The sequence below is a fragment of the Ranitomeya imitator genome, chromosome 2 (assembly GCF_032444005.1).
Source record: "Ranitomeya imitator isolate aRanImi1 chromosome 2, aRanImi1.pri, whole genome shotgun sequence".
NCBI lineage: Eukaryota > Metazoa > Chordata > Amphibia > Anura > Dendrobatidae > Ranitomeya > Ranitomeya imitator.
This window is the reverse complement of record NC_091283.1, coordinates 361,690,537-361,710,333: the sequence shown is the minus strand read 5'-3', so window position 1 is coordinate 361,710,333 and position 19,797 is coordinate 361,690,537. Positions and strand designations below refer to the sequence as shown.

General features: G+C 40.8%; 1 protein-coding gene across 1 annotated transcript in view; it reads left to right on the top strand.

The window, feature by feature from the left end:
* LOC138663849 (oocyte zinc finger protein XlCOF8.4-like) overlaps positions 1-3,417 on the top strand; it is a 30,921-nt gene extending 27,504 nt beyond the window's left edge. The window contains exon 7 of the mRNA XM_069750202.1: positions 523-3,417. Coding sequence (XP_069606303.1) covers positions 523-1,373 — 851 coding nt within the window. The 3' untranslated portion in view covers positions 1,374-3,417. The remainder of the gene's footprint in view (positions 1-522) is intronic.
* Positions 3,418-19,797: the final 16,380 nt, after the last annotated feature.

The window sequence follows — 19,797 nt, the reverse complement described above, 5'->3', positions numbered from 1 at the left end:
TAAGGAGCCAAAGCAGCAGAAAAACAATAGAACATCGTATAAAATTGACTCAATTTCCCTCAGTGAATTCATATTTAGGAGTAGTGATTATTTTGACTCCACATGTATTCTCTGGAAACTAGCATGCAGTACACGTTGGAGAATGACCATTGCAAATTTTCCATTTTAGTACACAATAAGTGGTGCTCAGCTTGTACTTCTGGAGACACGCACAATGTAAAAGTTTAAGTGGGTTCTTCCCATTACTGCAATGCTAAACATGTGGATGCTAACAGTTTTTGGGCACACTGTAAGGCTCAGGAGCGACGAGGGCATTTGGCTTTTGGGAACGCAGATTTGGCTGTTGGATTCTGGAAGCCATGTTGCTTTTCAAAGTTTACTGTTAGATTTTTTTTAATTGTTTTTGTCTTTGTAAATACTTGAATTTTGCTGAATAACTTGTTATTCCTTTGGGAATTTTACAAATATTATAAAAATATAATTCATTATAATTTATTTAAAATTAATCTTTATATCTCGCAGATGACTGCACCAGGAGATCAGAGGAACAATTGGCATCTTCAATATTTAAATCGGATGACCTTAATATCAATCAAGATGAAATTGACATCTATGCCACTATTCCAGATATTCCATCATCCTTTCACAGCAAAGATCTATCAACTGATCCTTTTAAACAGGACCTATCTTCTGATTCATCACAGACTATTAAGAAAAATAAAAGTCACAGAAAAGGTGTTAAATATTATAGTGCTCTGATAGCAAACAAGCAATTTCCAAGTTTAGTGTATGAAAAAAGTTTTTCTCTCAAAAAGTCTTTTGTTACACATCCAAAAATTCAAATGGAGGAGAAAAGATTTTCTTCTTCAGAATGTGGGAAATATTTTAACCAGAAATTAGAGCGTGTTAGAAAAAAAAGAGTTTGTGCAGAGGAGAAGTCCTATACATGTTCAGAATGTGGGAAATGTTTTGAATATAAATCGCGTCTTGTTAAACATCAGAGAACTCACACAGGGGAGAAGCCATTTTCATGTTCAGAATGTGAGAAATGTTTTGCAGATAAATCAACTCTTATTGCACATAGGAGAACTCACACAGGGGAGAAGCCATTTTCATGTTCGGAATGTGATAAATGTTTTACAGTTAAATCAACTCTTATTACACATAGGAGAACTCACACAGGGGAGAAGCCATTTTCATGTTCAGAATGTGAGAAATGTTTTGCAGTTCAATCAACTTTTCTTAGACATCAGAGAAGTCACACAGGAAATAAGCCATTTTCATGTTCAGAATGTGGGAAATATTTTACGAACAAAAGGAATTTTACTAAACATCAAATATCTAACAAGGGAAAAAGGCATTATCATGCCTAGAAGGTGAGAAATGCTGACCACAAAGGAAATTTTACAGTAAGAAACCATATATTTTTAACAAACTGAGAAAGAAAATACATAACGGAGAGTCAAAATAATGACAAATAAGTAAACAAGAAAGTAAGTTGGAACTTGAATTAAAACAAATACAGCTACTAATACACAGTTGTGTGAAAACGTGTTTGCCCCTTCCTGATTTCCTATTCTTTTGCATGTTTGTCACACTTAAATGTCTCAGATCACCAAGGAAATCTAAATATTAGCCCAAAATGCAGTTTTTAAATGAAGGTCTTTATTATTAAGGGAAAAAGAAATTGAAACCTGCAGGGCCCTGTGTGAAAAAGTGATTGCCGCACCTCCCCCATAAAGCCTAAATTAACTGTGTTTTATCACATCATTGGGAACCTAAGTTCAAATTCCATACCCACACTCAGGCCTGATTACTGCCACACCTGTTCTCAATAAAGAAATCATTTAAATAGGACCTACTTGGCAAAGTGAAGTAAACAAAAAGATCCTCAAAACAAGACATCATGCTGCGATCCAAAAAAATTCTGGAACAAATGACAATCATAGTAATTGAGATCTATCTGTCTGGAAAAAGGTTCTAAAGCCATTTCTAAACCTTTAGGACACCAGCGAACCACAGTGAGAGCCATTATCCACAAATGATGAAAACATGGAACAGTGGTGAAAGTCCCAGCAGTGGCTGGCAAAAATTACCCCAAGAGAGCAGCGACGAATCATCCAAGAGGTAACAAAAGACCACACAACATCCAAAGAACTACAGGATTCACTTGCCTCAGTTAAGGTCAGTGTTCATGACTCCACCATAAGAGACTGGGCAAAAATGGCCTGCATGGCAAAGTTCCAAGACCAAATCCACTGCTGAGCAATAAGAACATAAACACTAGTTTCAGTTTTGCCAAAAAAACATCTGGATGATCCCCAAGACTTTTGGGAGAATACTCTGTGGACTGACAAGATAAAAATATAACTTTTTGCAAGGTGTATGTACCATTATATCTGGTGTAGACATAACACAGCATTTCAGAAAAGGAACATCATACCATCAGTAAAATATGGTGGTAGTAGTGTGATGGTCTGGGGCTGTTTTGCTGCTTCAGGACCTGGAAGACTTGCTGTGGTAAATGTATCCATGAATTCTGCTGTCTACCAAAAAATCCTGGATGGGAATGTCTTATTGTGACCTCAAGCTGAAGCACACTTGGGTTATGCTGCAGGACAATGATCCAAAACACCAGAATGTCCACCTCTGAATGGCTTAAGAAAAACAAAATTAAGACATTGGAGTGGCCTAGTCAAAGTCCTGACCTTTATCAGATTTAAATGCTGTGGCATAACTTTAAAAAAGCGGTCCATGCTTGAAAACCTGTGCCTGAATTACAACAATTCTGCAAAGATGAGTGGGCCAAAATTCCTCCAGAGTGTTGTAAAAGACTCACTGCTAGTTATCACAAATGCTTGATTGCAGTTGTTGCTTCTTAGGGTGGCCCAACAAGTTATTAGGTTTAGGGTGCAATCACTTTCACACAGGACCCTCTAAGTTTGGATTTCTATTTCTCTTATTAATAAAGACCTTCATTTAAAAACTGCTTTTGTGCTATCTTTGACTAATATTTCAATTTGTTTTGTGATCTGAAACATTTAACCCCTTCATGACCCCAGCTTTTTTTGGTTTGCATTTTCGTTTTTCATTCCCCTTCTTCCCAGAGCCATAACTTTTTTATTTTTGCATCAATATGGCCATGTAAGTTCTTATTTTTTGCGGGACGAACTGCATAATTGGTTTTACCATTATCGTGTACTCGAAAACGGGAAAAAAATTCCAACTGCGGTAAAATTGCAAGCAAAGTGCAATCTCACACTTGTTTTTTGTTTGGCTTTTTTGCTAGGCTCACTAAATGCTAAAACAGACTTGCAATATGATTATATGATTTTCCAGGTCATTACGAGTTCATAGACACCAAACATGTCTAGATTCTTTTTTATCTAAGTGGTGAAAAAAAATTCCAAAGTTTTCTAAAAAAAAAAAAAAAAAAACATAATAAAAATGGTGTCATTTTCCAAAACCTGTAGCATCTCCATTTTCGTGATCTGTGGTTGGTTGAGTGCTTATTTTTTGCGTGCCGAGCTGTCGTTTTTAATTATACCATTTTGGTGCAGATATGTTCTTTTGCTCGCCCGTTATTGCATTTTAATGCAATTTCGCCCAACCAAAAAAACCTAATACTGGCATTTCGACTTTTTTTTATCACTACGCCGTGTAGCGATCAGGTTAATCTTTTTTTTTTTAAATTGATGGATTGGGCAATTCTGAACACGGCGATACCATATTAGTCCATATTAAAACATGTGCATTCTCCTGAACTGCACTCAGGATGAAAAGCAACGCATTTCGATTGCAACAGCAATCTTTATCCAAGCTTAAACCCTTCAGATCCCACAGTGCTTTAAGACAACCTTGGACAAATCAATCGATCAGATCCCATCACATTACATATTAGTTCCTATATGTAACATACATGTTTGTACTAAAATTAACATGTGAGAATATAAACTTAGAAAATAATAAAGAGAGAAAAATAAACAAAAAATGAATAGCGAAACAATTTCATTGCGTCTTTTGAGAACATTTATAACTCTCGTACCAAAGTTGTAGATCCAAAAGGCTTCGCGTGTGAGGAGACCGCCTGATCATTCCCCCACACAGTGATCTTTCAACTTGTTCTATCCCACATACATGGAGAGATACAATGCTGCATGAATGGTGAGAATCAGTGTTTTGCCACTGATGAGATATTGCAACTCATCTTTGCTGTACTTGAAATGTCATAAAGATGTGTTTTTAATTTCTGTGAAGTACATCCTACATATATTTGTTACACAAAGAGCATTTAATTTTGTATATAATGGATGAATTGCAATTAATTGTTTAATATTGTAGTTTGAAGTATTGTCATGATTGTTAAATATTTTTGTATTTGTCACCTGTTTACATGTTCTGCAATTTGTACTATCGCATTTGAAAAAAACATTACAGCCCAGCCATGTTTTTGAGGAACTTTGGAAAGAAACATACTGGGAAATATTATGTTCTCAAGTGAAGATGCTCGTCTCGCTAGGGCTGGTTTCACATTTGCGGATGGAGGTGCTGCGGAGGGCTGCGTAGTCCTCCGTGAAGCTCCACCCACTGCCGCACCTCCTCCGGTCAGGTCCGCCTACGTCGGCATGCGGCGTGCATAACCTAGCTTTACCATTAGGTACGCAGGTCATGCCAATGTATGCGGATGCCTCCGCATGCGTTGTATTGACAGTGCGGCAACCTGCGGCAAATGCAACGAGTTGCAATTTGCTGCGATTACAGCCTGCAAGTCGCTTGGGGTATATGTCTATCAGTTTTGTACATCGAGAGACTGAAATTCTTGCCCATTCTTCCTTGGCAAACAGCTCGAGCTCAGTGAGATTTCATGGTGATCGTTTGTGAACAGCAGTTTTCAGCTCTTTCCACAGATTCTCGATTGGAGTGAGGTCTGGACTTTGACCTGGCCATTCTAACACCTGGATGTGTTTATTTGTTAACCATTCCATTGTAGATTTTGCTTTATGTTTGGAATAATTGTCTTGCTGGAAAACAAATATCCGTTCCAGTCTCAGGTCTTTTGCAGACTCCAACAGGAGTCATGTATTTGGCTCCATCCATCTTCCCATCAATTTTAACCATCTTCCCTGTCACGGCTGAAGAAAAGAAGGCCCAAACCATGATGCTGCCACCACCATGTTTGACAGTGGGGTTGGTGTGTACAGGGTGATGAGCTGTGTTGCCTTTACGCCAAACATATCGTTTTTGGTTTCATCTGACCAGAGCACCTTCTTCCACATGTTTGGTGTGTCTCCCAGGTGGCTTGTTGCAAACTTTAAGCGACACTTTTTATGAATATCTTTGAGAAATGGCTTTCTTCTTGCCACTCTTCCATAAAGGCCAGATTTGTGCAGTGTACGACTGATTTATGTCCTATGGACAGACTGTCCCACCTCAGCGGTAGATCTCTGCAGTTCATCCAAGTGATCATGGGCCTCTTGGCTACATCTCTGATCATTCTCCTTGTTTGAGATAAAAGTTTAGCGGGACGGCCGGGTCTTGGCAGATTTGCAGTGGTATGATACTACTTCTATTTCAATATGAGCGCTTGCACAGTGCTCCTTGGGATGTTTAAGGTTTTGGAAATCATTTTGTATCCAAATCCGGCTTTAAAGTTCTCCACAACAGTATCACGGACCAGCCTGCTGTGTTCCTTGGTCTATAATGCTCTCTGTGCTTCAAACACAACCCTGAGACTATCACAGAGCAGGTGCATTTATACGGAGACTTGATTACATACAGGTGGATAATATTTATCATCATTAGGCATTTAGGACAACATTGGATCATTCAGAGATCCACAATGAATTTCTGGAGTGAGTTTTCTGCACTGAAAGTAAAGGGGCTGAATAATATTGCACGCCCCACTTTTCAGTTTTTGATTTTCCACAAAAATTTAAAATAACCAATAAATTTCGTTCAATTTCACAATTGTGTTCCACTTCTTGTTGATCCTTCACCAAAAATTTAAATTTGTTAATCTTTGTTTAAAGCATGATATGTGGGAAAAGGTTGAAAGGTTCCAGTGAGCCGAATACTTTCGTAAGGCACTGTAGAACATATACCATATATACTCGAGTATAAGTCGAACCGAGTATAACCTGAGGCACCTAATTTGGCCATGAAAAACTGCGTAAACTTAATAACTCGAGTATATGCCGGGTATGCATTTTCCCCTCATCCCTATTTTGGTATGCATGACTCCCTAGTCCCTGTTTGAATGGCTCCTTATCCTCTATCCTTATATGCATGGCTCCTTATCCCCAATCCTTGTATGCATGGCTCCTTATCCCCAATCCTTGTATGCATGGCTCCTTATCCCCAATCCTTGTATGCATGGCTCCTTATCCCCTATCCTTGTATGCATGGCTCCTTATCCCTGTCCTTGTATGTATGGCTCCTTATCCCCTAGTATGCATGGTTCCTATTAAAAACAAAACACATCCTACTTACTTTCCTGCTCCGTGCATTTCGTTCTGGCGCCAGTAGCATTCATATTTGTAAGTGGATCTCAAGTTGTAGTCATTAGACAGGGTATTTCATAGTCTGGTATGGCAGATAGCCCTGCATATAATGAGCATGTCATCAATGTATCTGCAATAGCAATCGATGATGCAAAAACATTGCTACACCTTCCCGTAAACCTCCCATAAAATACCCCAAATTTCTTGCTCCCTCTTATTCTTAACTCCCAATCTCAGCTATTTCAATCCACAATCTCCTTATGTGAATAATCGTCTTTAAGTTTTCTATACCACAATAATAAACATGTTAATATTGTAAATTACTATTTACATATATGGTCCATTCCTTTTTTGTTGGAACGTCTGTTGCGATCCATTCCAATTAAAATAAAATTTATCCCTCTCTCCAACTCCCTTATCTCAATTTATAATGCAGGGATACAATTATTTATTCAAGGACCCCTGTACAGAAATATCAGGGCTACAGCAACATAGCACTATTCTACTGTATAAAATGTCATCTCCATAGTTCTTTATTAGAGATGAGCAAGCACTAAGATGTTCGATACTTGAACCAAGCAATTCCTAATGCTCGTTTCTACTAACGTGTTATGGGAGTCAATAAGAAATCCGAGTATTTTCCTGCAGACCATACAAGGAGGTCTGGGGGGGCAGTGAAAATGTTGAAATGGATGGAAAAACTGCTGAATGGAAGAACAGGATGGGGAAGACGCCTGGAAATATCTCTGACACCCAGATTGCTGCTGAGAACAATCGTGTCACGTTTTCTCCACTTTAAGGATTGACAAAAAAAACATTAAAAATCGACAACTAATTGGAGATTACAGGGAAAAAAGTACTATGAAAGCTGTTGAAGGAAATAGCGCAAAAATAGGGTCTTATCTGAGGAGGTAAATGATGAAACACCACAAGAATTTCCTGATGGAGTTCTGTGAAACTCTGAAATGCATTGAATAAAAACCCCTATTATTAATATGTCTAGACTTTCAGTGATTCAGCAGTGCAGAACAGGACCACGTTCTCTCAATTTTTATACCTAAGTGAAACATTCTTTTCTGTATAATTTCTTTTATATTAGGCACAATTTAAAAAAACAATAAAAAAATAATTTAAGTAAAACAAAATTGAAAATTTTAGTTGGAAACTTCAGGGTAATTTATGAAAGAAGCAAGAACTGCCAAAAATGTGATGTAAGAGGGACTCAGATACACCCTGTATTAGACAGAAAGGAGGGCCTCATGCACATTCTGTTCAAATTGTCATGTAGTGGTACTGCTAGACTCATAAAGGCTACAAAGCCTTCCAGAAATGAAAAGCAGGGTCATCCATACACCCTTGAGGGCACCAACTGTAGTACCTCCTTCAAATATTGTGAGCAAAGTATAGTTGTCGTGGACCTACTACACTCCTAAAAGATATGCAGAGTACAAAGCCTACCAAAAATGACTGGCAAAGTCATCAATACACACTTGAAGGAAACAACTGGACGGTCTCATTAAAATATTAAGAAAGTGTAACCTGTAACAATTTTTTTTTAATTTCAAACCAACAAAAGCTCACACGAGGTTCTAAAGTATACAGTCATGGCCAAAAGTATTGACACCCTTGCAATTCTGTCAGATAATACTCATTTTCTTCCTGAAAATGATTGCAAACACAAATTATTTGGTATTATTATCTTCATTTAATTTGAAGCAAAAAGCAAACCATTGATCATTTCACACAAAACTGCAAAAATGGGCCAGACAAAAGTATTGGCACCATCAGCTTAATACTTGGTTGCACAACCTTTTGCCAAAATAACTGCGACCAACCGCTTCCGGTAACCATCAATGAGTTTCTTACAATGGTCTGCTGGAATTTTAGACCATTCTTCTTTGGCAAACTGCTCCAGGTCCCTGATATTTGAAGGGTGCCTTCTCCAAACTGCCATTTTTAGATCTCTCCACAGGTAATCTATTGGATTCAGGTCTGGACTCATTGCTGGCCACCTTAGAAGTCTCCAGTGCTTTCTCTCAAACCATTTTCTAGTGCTTTTCGAAGTGTGTTTTGGGTCATTGTCCTGCTGGAAGACCCATGACCTCTGAGGGAGACCCAGCTTTCTTACACTGGGCCCTACATTATGCTGCAAAATTTGTTGGTAGTCTTCAGACTTCATAATGCCATGCACACGGGTCAAGCAGTCCAGTGCCAGAGGCAGCAAAGCAACCCCAAAACATCAGGGAACCTCCGCCATGTTTGACTGTAGGGACCGTATTCTTTTCTTTGAATGCCTCTTTTTTTCTCCTGTAAACTCTATGTTGATGCCTTTGCCCAAAAAGCTCTACTTTTGTCTCATCTGACCAGAGAACATTCTTCCAAAAACGTTTTAGGCTTTTTCAGGTAAGTTTTGGCAAACTCCAGCCTGGCTTTTTAATGTCTCGGGGTAAGAAGTGGGGTCTTCCTGGGTCTCCTACCATACAGTCCCTTTTCATTCAGATGCCGACGGATAGTACGGGTTGACACTGTTGTACCCTTGGACTGCAGGGTAGCTTGAACTTGTTTGGATGTTAGTCGAGGTTCTTTATCCAACATCCGCACAATCTTGCGTTGAAATCTCTTGTCAATTTTCGTTTTCCGTCTACATCTAGGGAGGTTAGCCACAGTGCCATGGGTTTTAAACTTCTTGATGACACTGTGCACGGTAGACACAGGAACATTCAGGTCTTTGGAGATGGACTTGTAGCCTTGAGATTGCTCATGGTTCCTCACAATTTGGTTTCTCAAGTCCTCAGAGAGTTCTTTGGTCTTCTTTCTTTTCTCCATGCTCAATGTGGTGCACACAAGGACACAGGACAGAGGTTGAGTCAACTTTAATCCATGTCAACTGGCTGCAAGTGTGATTTAGTTATTGCCAACACCTGTTAGGTGCCACAGGTAAGTTACAGGTGCTGTTAATTACACAAATTAGAGAAGCATCACATGATTTTTCGAACAGTGCTAATACTTTTGTCCACCCCTTTTTTATGTTTGGTGTGAAATTATATCCAATTTGGCTTGAGGACAATTCTTTTTGTTTTTTTTCATTTAAGACAAATTAAGTGAAGATAATAATACCAAATAACTTGTGTTTGCAATCGTTTTCAGGAAGAAAATGAGTATTATCTGACAGAATTGCAGGGGTGTCAATACTTTTGGCCATGACTGTATATGACAAGTCAATTTTTTCAATTTTTTTTACCAAAATTATTCTGTGAACTGTACCAGGCCAAGCAGTTTTAATTTTTTTTTAACCCACCGTAGTTTTATTCAAAGCTCGTTAAAACTGCATGCATGAATCACTAAATCCACAAAAAAAATTGGAAGGTGTTTTTTAGAGTTTAATATACCAGTGAAATGTAACAAGAACCGCGTTACAGTGTATGGATGAGACATTGAATCCATGAACCATTTTTTCAAGGCTTTTTGGGAGTTTTATATAACACCGAAATGTAACAGAAAGCATGTAGAACTGTATGGATGAGTATCTGAATCCAGAAAAGATTTTCACTGCTTTTTTGTAGTTTTAAACAATTGCATGAAAATGTGTTTGCCCCTTCCTAATTTCCTTTTCTTTGGCATGTCTGTCACACTTAAATGTTTCAGATCACCAAATAAATTTAAATATTAGACAAACACAAGTAAACACAAAATGCAGTCTTAAAATTTAGGTCTTTATTGTTAAGGGAAAAAGAAATCCATACCTACAGGGCCCTGTGTGAAAAAGTGATTGTCCCCTAAACCTAAATATCTGGTTGAGCTACCCTGAGCAACAACTGCAATCAAGTGTTTGTGATAAGAGGCAATGAGTCCTGGCTTGCCTCTTTGTCGCTTTCAACCAGCCTCTGCCCTAAAGTCCACTCAACAGTTCTTGGATCCTGGCTCTCCTCTTCACAGCCCGCAAGAACCCCAGCGGTAAAGGATGCGGCCTGGGTTTTGGGCCTTGGTTCTGGGAAATCACTTGGATCTGCACCACAAGTTCCTGCCACCTCTGCCTTTGTGCCAGCTTCCTCTGGCTCCAATATTCCTCCGATCACTCCCTTGGGAGTCTTGCATGGTTCTGCCATCTTTGTCGACCAATAAGCACGTTACACTGGATGACTAATTGAATACAGCTATAAAAACACTTTTTTTGGTGGTGTTATATACAGTGTGGTTTACATTTGTGTTTGGGGGCTTTGTGGAGGGCTGCTTCCGTCCTCAGTTAAGCCACGCCTACTTCTGCATACTTCTGATGGGAATGCAACAAGTTGCATTTTGTGCGGACGGCGAGCGCGTCAAAATGACTCGTCCGCATACATCCGCATGTCCTGTGTACCCAATGTTAAAAATAGGTATGCAGGATGCATGCAGAAGTATGCGGAGCGTAGGCAGGGCTTAACGGAGGACATACACAGCCCTCCGCAAAGCCCCTGAACGCAAATGTGAACCCAGCCTAAGTCTTTATTACCATTATATTGGAGCATCGACTGTAAAACCTAGGCGGCTCTTGCACATCTAGTGTGCGCCCTCATAACTGATTTACATTAAAGGGGATTTTTGGTTTAAACAAGTTGTCACTGATCCATGGGCTCCACAGGATAGGTGATCACTTAGGTCTGAAAATTAAAAACTGCACCGATCAGAAGAATGAGGAAGTTTTATCCCTGACAAGACACTTATTCCCATTTTAAAATGCAGCAGGTATGATATCTGACCGCAGCTCTGTTCATCCTCCTTTTGGTTTCCAGAAAAAAACAGCGAATGAATGTATCAGTGGTCAAGATGGACATGCCACTCGAGTCTAACCGGGATAAAAGTTCCATATTCTGCCGATTGGGTCCAAGTAGTCAGACCCCCACTAATAAATACATTCACTTATCCTGTGGTGAGGTGATTACCGTATTTTTCAGAGTATAAGACGCACTTTTTCCCCAAAAAAATTGTGAGGAAAATGGGGGGTGCGTCTTATAGTTGGAATGCAGGCTTACCGGCAGTGTGGCGGCGGCAGAGGTGCGGGGATGATGAGGCACAGTGAGCGGTATGGCGTGAGCAGGGTCCCTTCCACAGGTGAGGTGATGACGCGGCCCGGTATCGAAGGAGAGCAGCAGAGCTGGGTGAGTCACGGCTTTCCCGGTGGCGGGGCCATCTTCCTGAGGCCACGCGTGCGCAGATTGAGTTTTCTGTTTCCTGAGGCTTCAGGAAAATGGCCGCTGGAGGCCGCGCTTGCGCAGATTGAGATCGCGGTGGCCATTTTCCTGAAGCCGAGTTCGCAGATTGAGATCTCGGCTTCAGGAAAATGGCCGCCACGATCTCCATCTGCGCACACGCGGCCTCCTGTTGCCATTTTCCTGAAGCCCTAACAAGCAGAGTACTCAATCTGCAACGCGCGGCCCCAGGAAGATGGCTGCCGCCACCGAGAAACTGATTATTAACACAGCTCTACTGCTCTCCTTGGATCCCAGGCTGCGGCATCACCACACCTGAGGAAGTGACCGCACATCTGCCGCCACCCCAGCACTGCTGCAACCTCCCAATGGACACCAGGCCATGGCGTCGCCCACCTAAGCAGAAAGGGACCTTGCTCAGGTGCACGCCGTACCGCCCACCGCGCCTCAGCATCACCGCACCTCTGCTGACACCATGCCTCCTGTGACCCTGCTCTGCCACTGCCTGCCCTCAGGTAAGAGATCTTAAATTCGGACAATAAGACGGACCCCCATCTTATAAAAAAATCTTTTTTTCTGCAATTCTCACCCAAAATTTGGGGTGCGTCTTATGGTACAGTGCGTCTTATAGTCCAAAAAATACGGTACTTTTTTCACAGGAGAACCCCTGTAAGTGCATCTCTACTGCTGTGTGCCAAGTATTTAATCTCTAATTGAAATAAAGAATCTTCTCCTAATTATCAGAGAGAACTAATAATCACGATACACAATACAATCCACTATACCAAGACCAATAATACCACATATAGGGGAGAATAACCACCACACCATCACCAGACCAAATAATGACTGAATAATACCAAATATAAGGAATAAATACGCCACACCATGACTAGACCACAAATTACCACCACATACTGACCGAATACTACAATACTGATCATGAATACAAACCACAATATGAACAACACTGTTATTACTATCAGTGACATACACAGGAGCTCTGTATATAGTTTCAGGGTACAGGGCATACAGTGATCACCAGTGACATTATACACAGGAGCTCTGTATATAGTGTCTGTGTACAGGTCATACAGTGATCACTGGTGACATACACAGGAACTCTGCATATAGTGTCAGTGTACAGGTAATACAGTGATCACCAGTGCCATTTTACACAGGATCTCTGTATAAAGTTTATATTGTACAGGTTATACAGTGCTCACCGGCGACATTATACACAGGAACTATGTATACAGTATATAGTGTATAGTGTACATATACATGTAATACACTGACTCACCAGTGACATCTGTAGTTGAAGTCCTTCATCTTCGCTTTTCTTCTTCATTCAGCACAGACCACCATCACTTCTTCCTGCCAAGACAAGTCTCTGCAAAAAATAACACAGTCATCAATGATCACTTCCAGAGCACGTTCCCCACATTCCCTGTCTTCTACACTACCTCAGATGAAGAAAAAAGCGATGTAGTGCCGCCCTGCACAATAACAGGACCTGCCTTTTGTTCCCCCCATGGAAAACAGTTTCCTGAAAAGTAAAACTATATTACAGTAGTAATAATGTCCGTAATTGGACAATACAGAAATTATGTTCCCCACTTGTCACCATAAACTAATATAGCAGTTCCTCTTTCTGGCCCTCAAACAGTAATTAAGTCCCTCATCCTGGCCCCCTTTATTTGATTTCACGCAGGCTAACCCCCTTTATTTTATAATATGCCCTAGCCTGGACCCCTATGTTCCTTGTCCAGCCTGGCTCCAGATATCCATCCTGCTCCCCAGCTATCCATACTGGCTCCCATATGTCCCTTGCCCTGCCCCCTATGTATCCATCCTGGTCCCTTGTCCTGCCCCCCCCACCCTTCCCTAAAAATTCATCCTGTCTCCCCATATATCCACCCTGGTTCACCATATACAGTGGGAAAAAGTATTTAGTCAGTCACCAATTGTGCAAGTTCTCCTACTTAAAAAGATGAGAGAGGCCTGTCATTGACATCACAGGTAGACCTCAACTATGAGAATCAAAATGAGGAAACAAATCTAGAAAATGACCTTGTCTGATTTGGCAAGATTTATTTTGCAAATTATGGTGGAAAATAAGTATTTTTTGGTCATTAACAAAAGTTCATCTCAATATTTTGTTATATATCCTTTGTTGGCAATAACAGAGGTCAAACGTTTTCTGTAAGTCTTCACATGGTTGGCACACACTGTTGGTGGTATGTAGGCCCATTCCTCCATGCAGATCTCCTCTAGAGCAGTGATGTTTTGGGCCTGTTGCTGGGCAACATGGACATTCAACTTCATTCAAATGTTTTCTGTGGGGTTGAGATTTGAAGACTGGCTACGCCACTCCTGGACCTTCATATGCTTCCTACAAAGCCACTCCTTCATTGCCCTGGGGGTGTGCTTGGGATCATTTTCATGCTGAAAGATCCATCCTCATTTTATCTTCAATGCCCTTGCTGATGGAAGGAGGTTTGCACTCAAAATCTCACAATACATGACCCCATTCATTCTTTCATGTACACGGATTAGTCATCCTGGTCCCTTTGCAGAGAAACAGCGCCAAAGCATGATGTTGCCACCCCCATGCTTCACAGTAGGTATGGTGTTCTTTGGATGCAACTCAACCTTTTGTCTCCTCCAAACACGACGAGTTTTGTTTCTACCAGTTCTACTTTGGTTTCATCAGACCATATGACATTCTCCCAATACTCTTCTGAATAATCCAAATGCTGTCTAGCAAACTTCAGACAGGCGCAGACATGTACTGGCTTAAGCAAAGGGACACCTCTGGTACTTCAGGATCTGAGTCCCTGGCAGCGTAGTGTCTTTCCTGATGGTAGCTTTGGTTACGGTGGTCCAAGGTCTATGAAGGTCATTCACTTTGTCCACCTGTGTGGTTCTGGGATTTTTGCTCACCTTTCTTGTGATCATTTTGACCCACGTGGTAAGATCTTGCGTGGAGCCCCATATTGAAGGAGATTATCAGTGGTCTTGTATGTCTTCCAATTTCTTATTATGCTCCCACAGTTGATGTCATAACACCAAGCTGCTTGCCTATTTCAGATTCAGTCTTCCCAGCCTGGTGCAGGGCTACTATTTTGGTTCTGGTGTCCTTCGACAGCTCTTTAGTCTTCACCATAGTGGAGTTTGGAGTGTGAATGTTTGAGGTTGTGGACAGGTGTCTTTTATACTGATAACAAGTTCAAACAGGTGCTATTACTACAGGTAATAAGTGGAGGACAGAGGAACCTCTTAAAGAAGAAATTACAGGTCTGTGAGGGCCAGAAATCTTGCATGTTTTTAGGTGACCAAATACTTATTTTCCACCATAATTTGCAAAATAATTCTTGCTAAATCAGACAAGGTGATTTTCTGGATTTGTTTTCTCATTTTGACTCTCATAGTTGTGGTCTACCTATGATGTCAATTACAGGCCTCTCTCATCTTTTTAAGTGGGAGAACTTGCACAATTGGTGGCTGACAAAATACTTTTTTCACACTGTATATATGCATCCCGGTCCCTTGTCTTGCCCTCCCCATATATATATCCATCCTGGCCCCCAATATATATCCATCCTGGCTCCCCCATATATATATCCATCCTGGCTCCCCATATATATCCATCTTGGTCCCTTGTCCTGCCTCCCCCCCCCCCCCCCACGATATATCCATCTTTTTTTTACTTCATCTATTGCAAATAAACATAAGAACAAACACATTTCCATGCCCATATACAGGAGTGCACTAGTTTACAAAATTAAAAGCAACAATGTATGAATTAGTAGTGTTCATTCCCATGTCTGGTCATTAACCGTCCAGCAATGTTACACTGTGGTTATATGTTTCGTATACATCTAACCACTCATTCTAACTTATTATCTCAGTATACATTTACTGGATAGCATATAACGTCGACCTCAAAACTTGGAGATCGATATCCAATAACTATTTACATAACAATAACTAAAAATTAGCATTCCTGCTGAAAAAAACCGACGCACCTATAAATGTGGATTGGGCACATCCCCTCCACGTCAATATTTTTAGGCACTTGTTAGATAGTGACGGGTGTTGAGTTCCAGAAGTCCTATATTTTATAGAATTTCCCAGGGCACCCTCTATTTTGATAGACCGTGTTTTCATATGGAATCACAGAATTGACAAGTTCTACCCAGGATCTCAGTGTTGGGTGTAAACTACCCATCCATCTCAGAGCAATTAATTTCCTAGCCAAAAATAGTGTCTCTTGGCGAAATATTTTAATATAATGGTCCCAATTATCTTGTTTCACGGCCCCAAACAGGCACACCAAGGGATCCAGGGGAATTGGTATTGCTATTAGGGATGACAAGAAGGTGCTAACCTCCTGCCAGAATGTATGTATTACTGGACACCTCCACATCATGTGTATGAAGTCAGCCTCCAACCCATGGCACCTCGGGCATTCGGAGGTCTGAGAATGACCTATTTTTGCTAATTTAGCTGGTGAAAGATATGCTTGATGGATTATATATAATTGGGTCATTTTGTTGTTAGCTGATGGGGAAACCTTGATTGAGGACTCCAGCATCTCCTCACAGTCCTCCTCCTGAATGTCAGGAATCAAGAGTTGCCATTTTCCTTTAACTGTCAAAGGACTAGCTAGAGTCCATGTTTGCTGACAGTAGAAAGGTGTATAGAGTGGAGTTAAGACCTTGTGGTCCCTGTGATTTAAGTTTGCCAATCAGTGGGAGAGAAGATATCTGCGTGCCTATACCTATGTGAGATTGGATCTCTGACCTAAGTTGTAGGTACCTGAAGAATTGAGCTCTTGGGACTGCGTACTAAGTCTATATCTGTTCAAAAGTCATTCGAATATTTTGATTATATAAGTGTTAGGGGTCGAGTTCCCGCCTCTGCACAGGGGGAATCTCGGGCCATTTCCGCTGCGGTCTCCCATTCTTCTCCTGCCACAGTGGAGCCTGCTGAGCGGAGGAGTCACTCCCAGCGTCTCGTCTCGCTCAGTCTGACTCTGTACAAAGAGTTACTGTTGCTTTTCCTGCTTCTGCCATTGAAGTCAGTGCTGGGCAGCGGCGAGCAGACGCTTCAGGGACTAAGTCCTGCTTTTCTCGTTCTGAGCATGCCCAGAGTAAGATATCTCAGTGGAGATCGAGGGTCACATGATCAGATACTGCAGCTAAAGCCATTGGTCCTTCAGGAAGGTCCTGTAGGTGCTCACACTCTATGGCAGCCTCTCATTGGTCCTTCTAGGAAGGTCCTGTACGTGCTGCAACTATTTAAGGCTTGCATGGCTGCACGGCCATGCGCTAGTAACGTTCTATGTTATGTGCTTTGCGCCAGTGTGGTCATGTGAGTTTGTGTTCAGGGACCCGGCTGAAATAAGCCCCTAGAATGCTGGCACCTTCGGCGAGATTTTGTGTGCATGCATGACCACTGACTGCTCTCAGTTGGGTAGTTAGCCTGTGCCACTGTGAAGTCAAATAGGGCACAGTGCTTTGAGTTCACGGCTACTCTGTGAAGTAACAGAGTTAGCTCATACCGCCATATAGTTCCGCCGTTTAATAGCAGCAGGTTCTCCTGCACGGTGGATCCCGGGCTGCGAACGCATCTATTATAATAAAACCTCTATATTTACTCGGTGCGTTCCGCTAGCCCTATCAATAAGTCTTTTACTTTCATGACATTTCTGGAGCTCCAGAAAGCAGAGGAGAGAAGGGAAGTATGTGTTGTGCCATAGTGACATTTCTGCCACAACCTCAGTGAAATCAACTACATTTTTAGCTTGTTTCCAGATTGTGCGGGCAAGCTTAAGGAGAGTTAACATCCTAGGAATGTTTGGCTTATCTGTCTCCAGAAATCCCAATAAGCAGTTCGTCCCTGCTGCTTGTGCCAAGTGATTCTGAGTTAGGCAGGGGAGTATCTGGCATCCATGAGTCAATTGCCCTAAGCTGTCCCGCTATGTAGTATAAAAAGAAGTCTGGCAGTGCCACCCCGCCTTGCTTTTTTGGCCTTTGTAGGGTAGACAGTTTAAGTTTAGGTCTAGAGTTTCCCGAGATAAAACCAGTGATTAATGAGTTAAGAGTTGAAAAGAAGGACTTAGGTATGGGTACCCCACTGTGTTGAAATATATAGCTAAATTTAGGGAGTAGAATCATTTTAACTAGATTTATCCTTCCAGTAACTGAAAGTGGTAATTTGCTCCATTGTGTGAATTTAAGTTTAGCGTGGCCAAACAAGGGGGAGATGTTAGATGGGAACTCATTTCTGCTATCTTTCTCTATAATAATGCCCAAGTATTTAAATTGAGACACAGTTGGAGCCAAGATGGACTCCTGATGAATGTTGGAGAGGTATTAGTGCTGACCAATTTATGTAGAGTCCAGAATATTTGTTAAATGTGTCTATAGTGGATATGACCTATGGTAAGGTTTCTTCAACCTTGGCCATAAATATTTTTATATTGTCCGTGTATAGACCAGTAGTATCGGTTCGGCCTGCTATGGCAATGCCCATAATTGCTGTTGTTGTTGTGGAGTGTATTCTTATTGCTAAAGCTTCTATGGCTAAAGTAAATAGGGCAGGGGATAGAGGGCAGCCCTACCTCATCCCCTTCCAAGGGGGAAGAGATTGGATGAAATGCTATTGATTATTAATTGAGCTGTAGGGGCTGTATACAACATGTGGACCCATTTGGTGAATTTAGGACCAAATGCGAATTTCTGAAGACATACGGACAAGAAGGGCCACCGAGTCAAAAGCCTTAGCTGCATCAAGTGAAGCCAGGGCCCACTCAATATCTTGTATCAGTGAGCTATATTGTACAATGGTCTGCATCCTTATGATATTAAATGTGGTTCTTTTCCCTGGCATGATCCAGTCTGATCTGGATGTATAGTTTCGAGAATGGCTCTACTAACCCTGCTGTTCTGTTCGCATTTGCTATACACTTGTACTCTTCCCGGGTCAATATGACCCAACTTATTAATTCTTGATTTTTAGCTACTCTGTTTTATTTGAATACTTTTTTCATTATTATACTGTATGTGAACATGGTTGATCATAAACAAATGAAAAATTTAAATTTCAACTTAATAATTTATTTTTTTTTCATAAAAAGGTTACACAGGCTTTTTACAATTATCTTTGATTGTTGGCATTCTGCACACAAATAACAAAGAAGCTTTACATTACTATTACTAAAACATGAAATTTAACTTTTTGAAAACAATATTTATAAATCAACAAATGAAAAATCATAAAAACTTCAACCTTTTTAGAAAGAAAAAAGAAAAACTGAACATGTTCATGCATTTTTACACTGAACACAATAATAAGACACATGTCCTTTACACAGATATTTTGAACATCCAGCACATGTCAGATTAGTCTTATTGTCACAGGAAGATGGACAGAAGCTACATCTCTTTCTTTTTTTGCTGGTAGCTGTGCTGCTGGCAGCTGTGCTGGTGGAGGCCGTGGATGTGGAGTCTCTTTCTTGAGCATGCTGGACACTTTTTACAATGGCTGTTGCGCCTTCACTTCTGGGGGTCACTTTTCTGCTCTCAATATATGGCCTAACCAGGGATTTGCCCAATTCCTCAAGAAATAATCTTTTATGCAGTTTATTCCGGTTCCAATCGGGGTCGATTTCTCTCCATAAGACAAATGCATTGTGTGCAGAAACGTCCAGTATGTTATAAAATAAAATCATTGGCCACCGATTGACTTTGCGTTTGCATGTATATGTTGATATTGCTTGGTCTAAAGTATCAACTGCTCCCTTTGTGGCATTACAATCCAAAATAATGTCAGTCTTTCTGTCTTCTCTATCACTTACGGCATTGTCATGGTGCATTGTTCTCATTAGAATTACCTAAGTTTGGAAAAGAAAAGAATAGTTGTAAAGATATGTATTCACAGCGTCAGTCAATAGACATTTTAGAAACATTTTTATCCAAGTTTTGAAGAAAAAAAGAATATCTGTAAAGATGTGTATTCACAGGTCAGTGCTCTCTCTCTCTCTCACAGATTCCAGTGTCTCTTTCACAGGACTAAAGGTACATTCACACTGAGCAACTTTA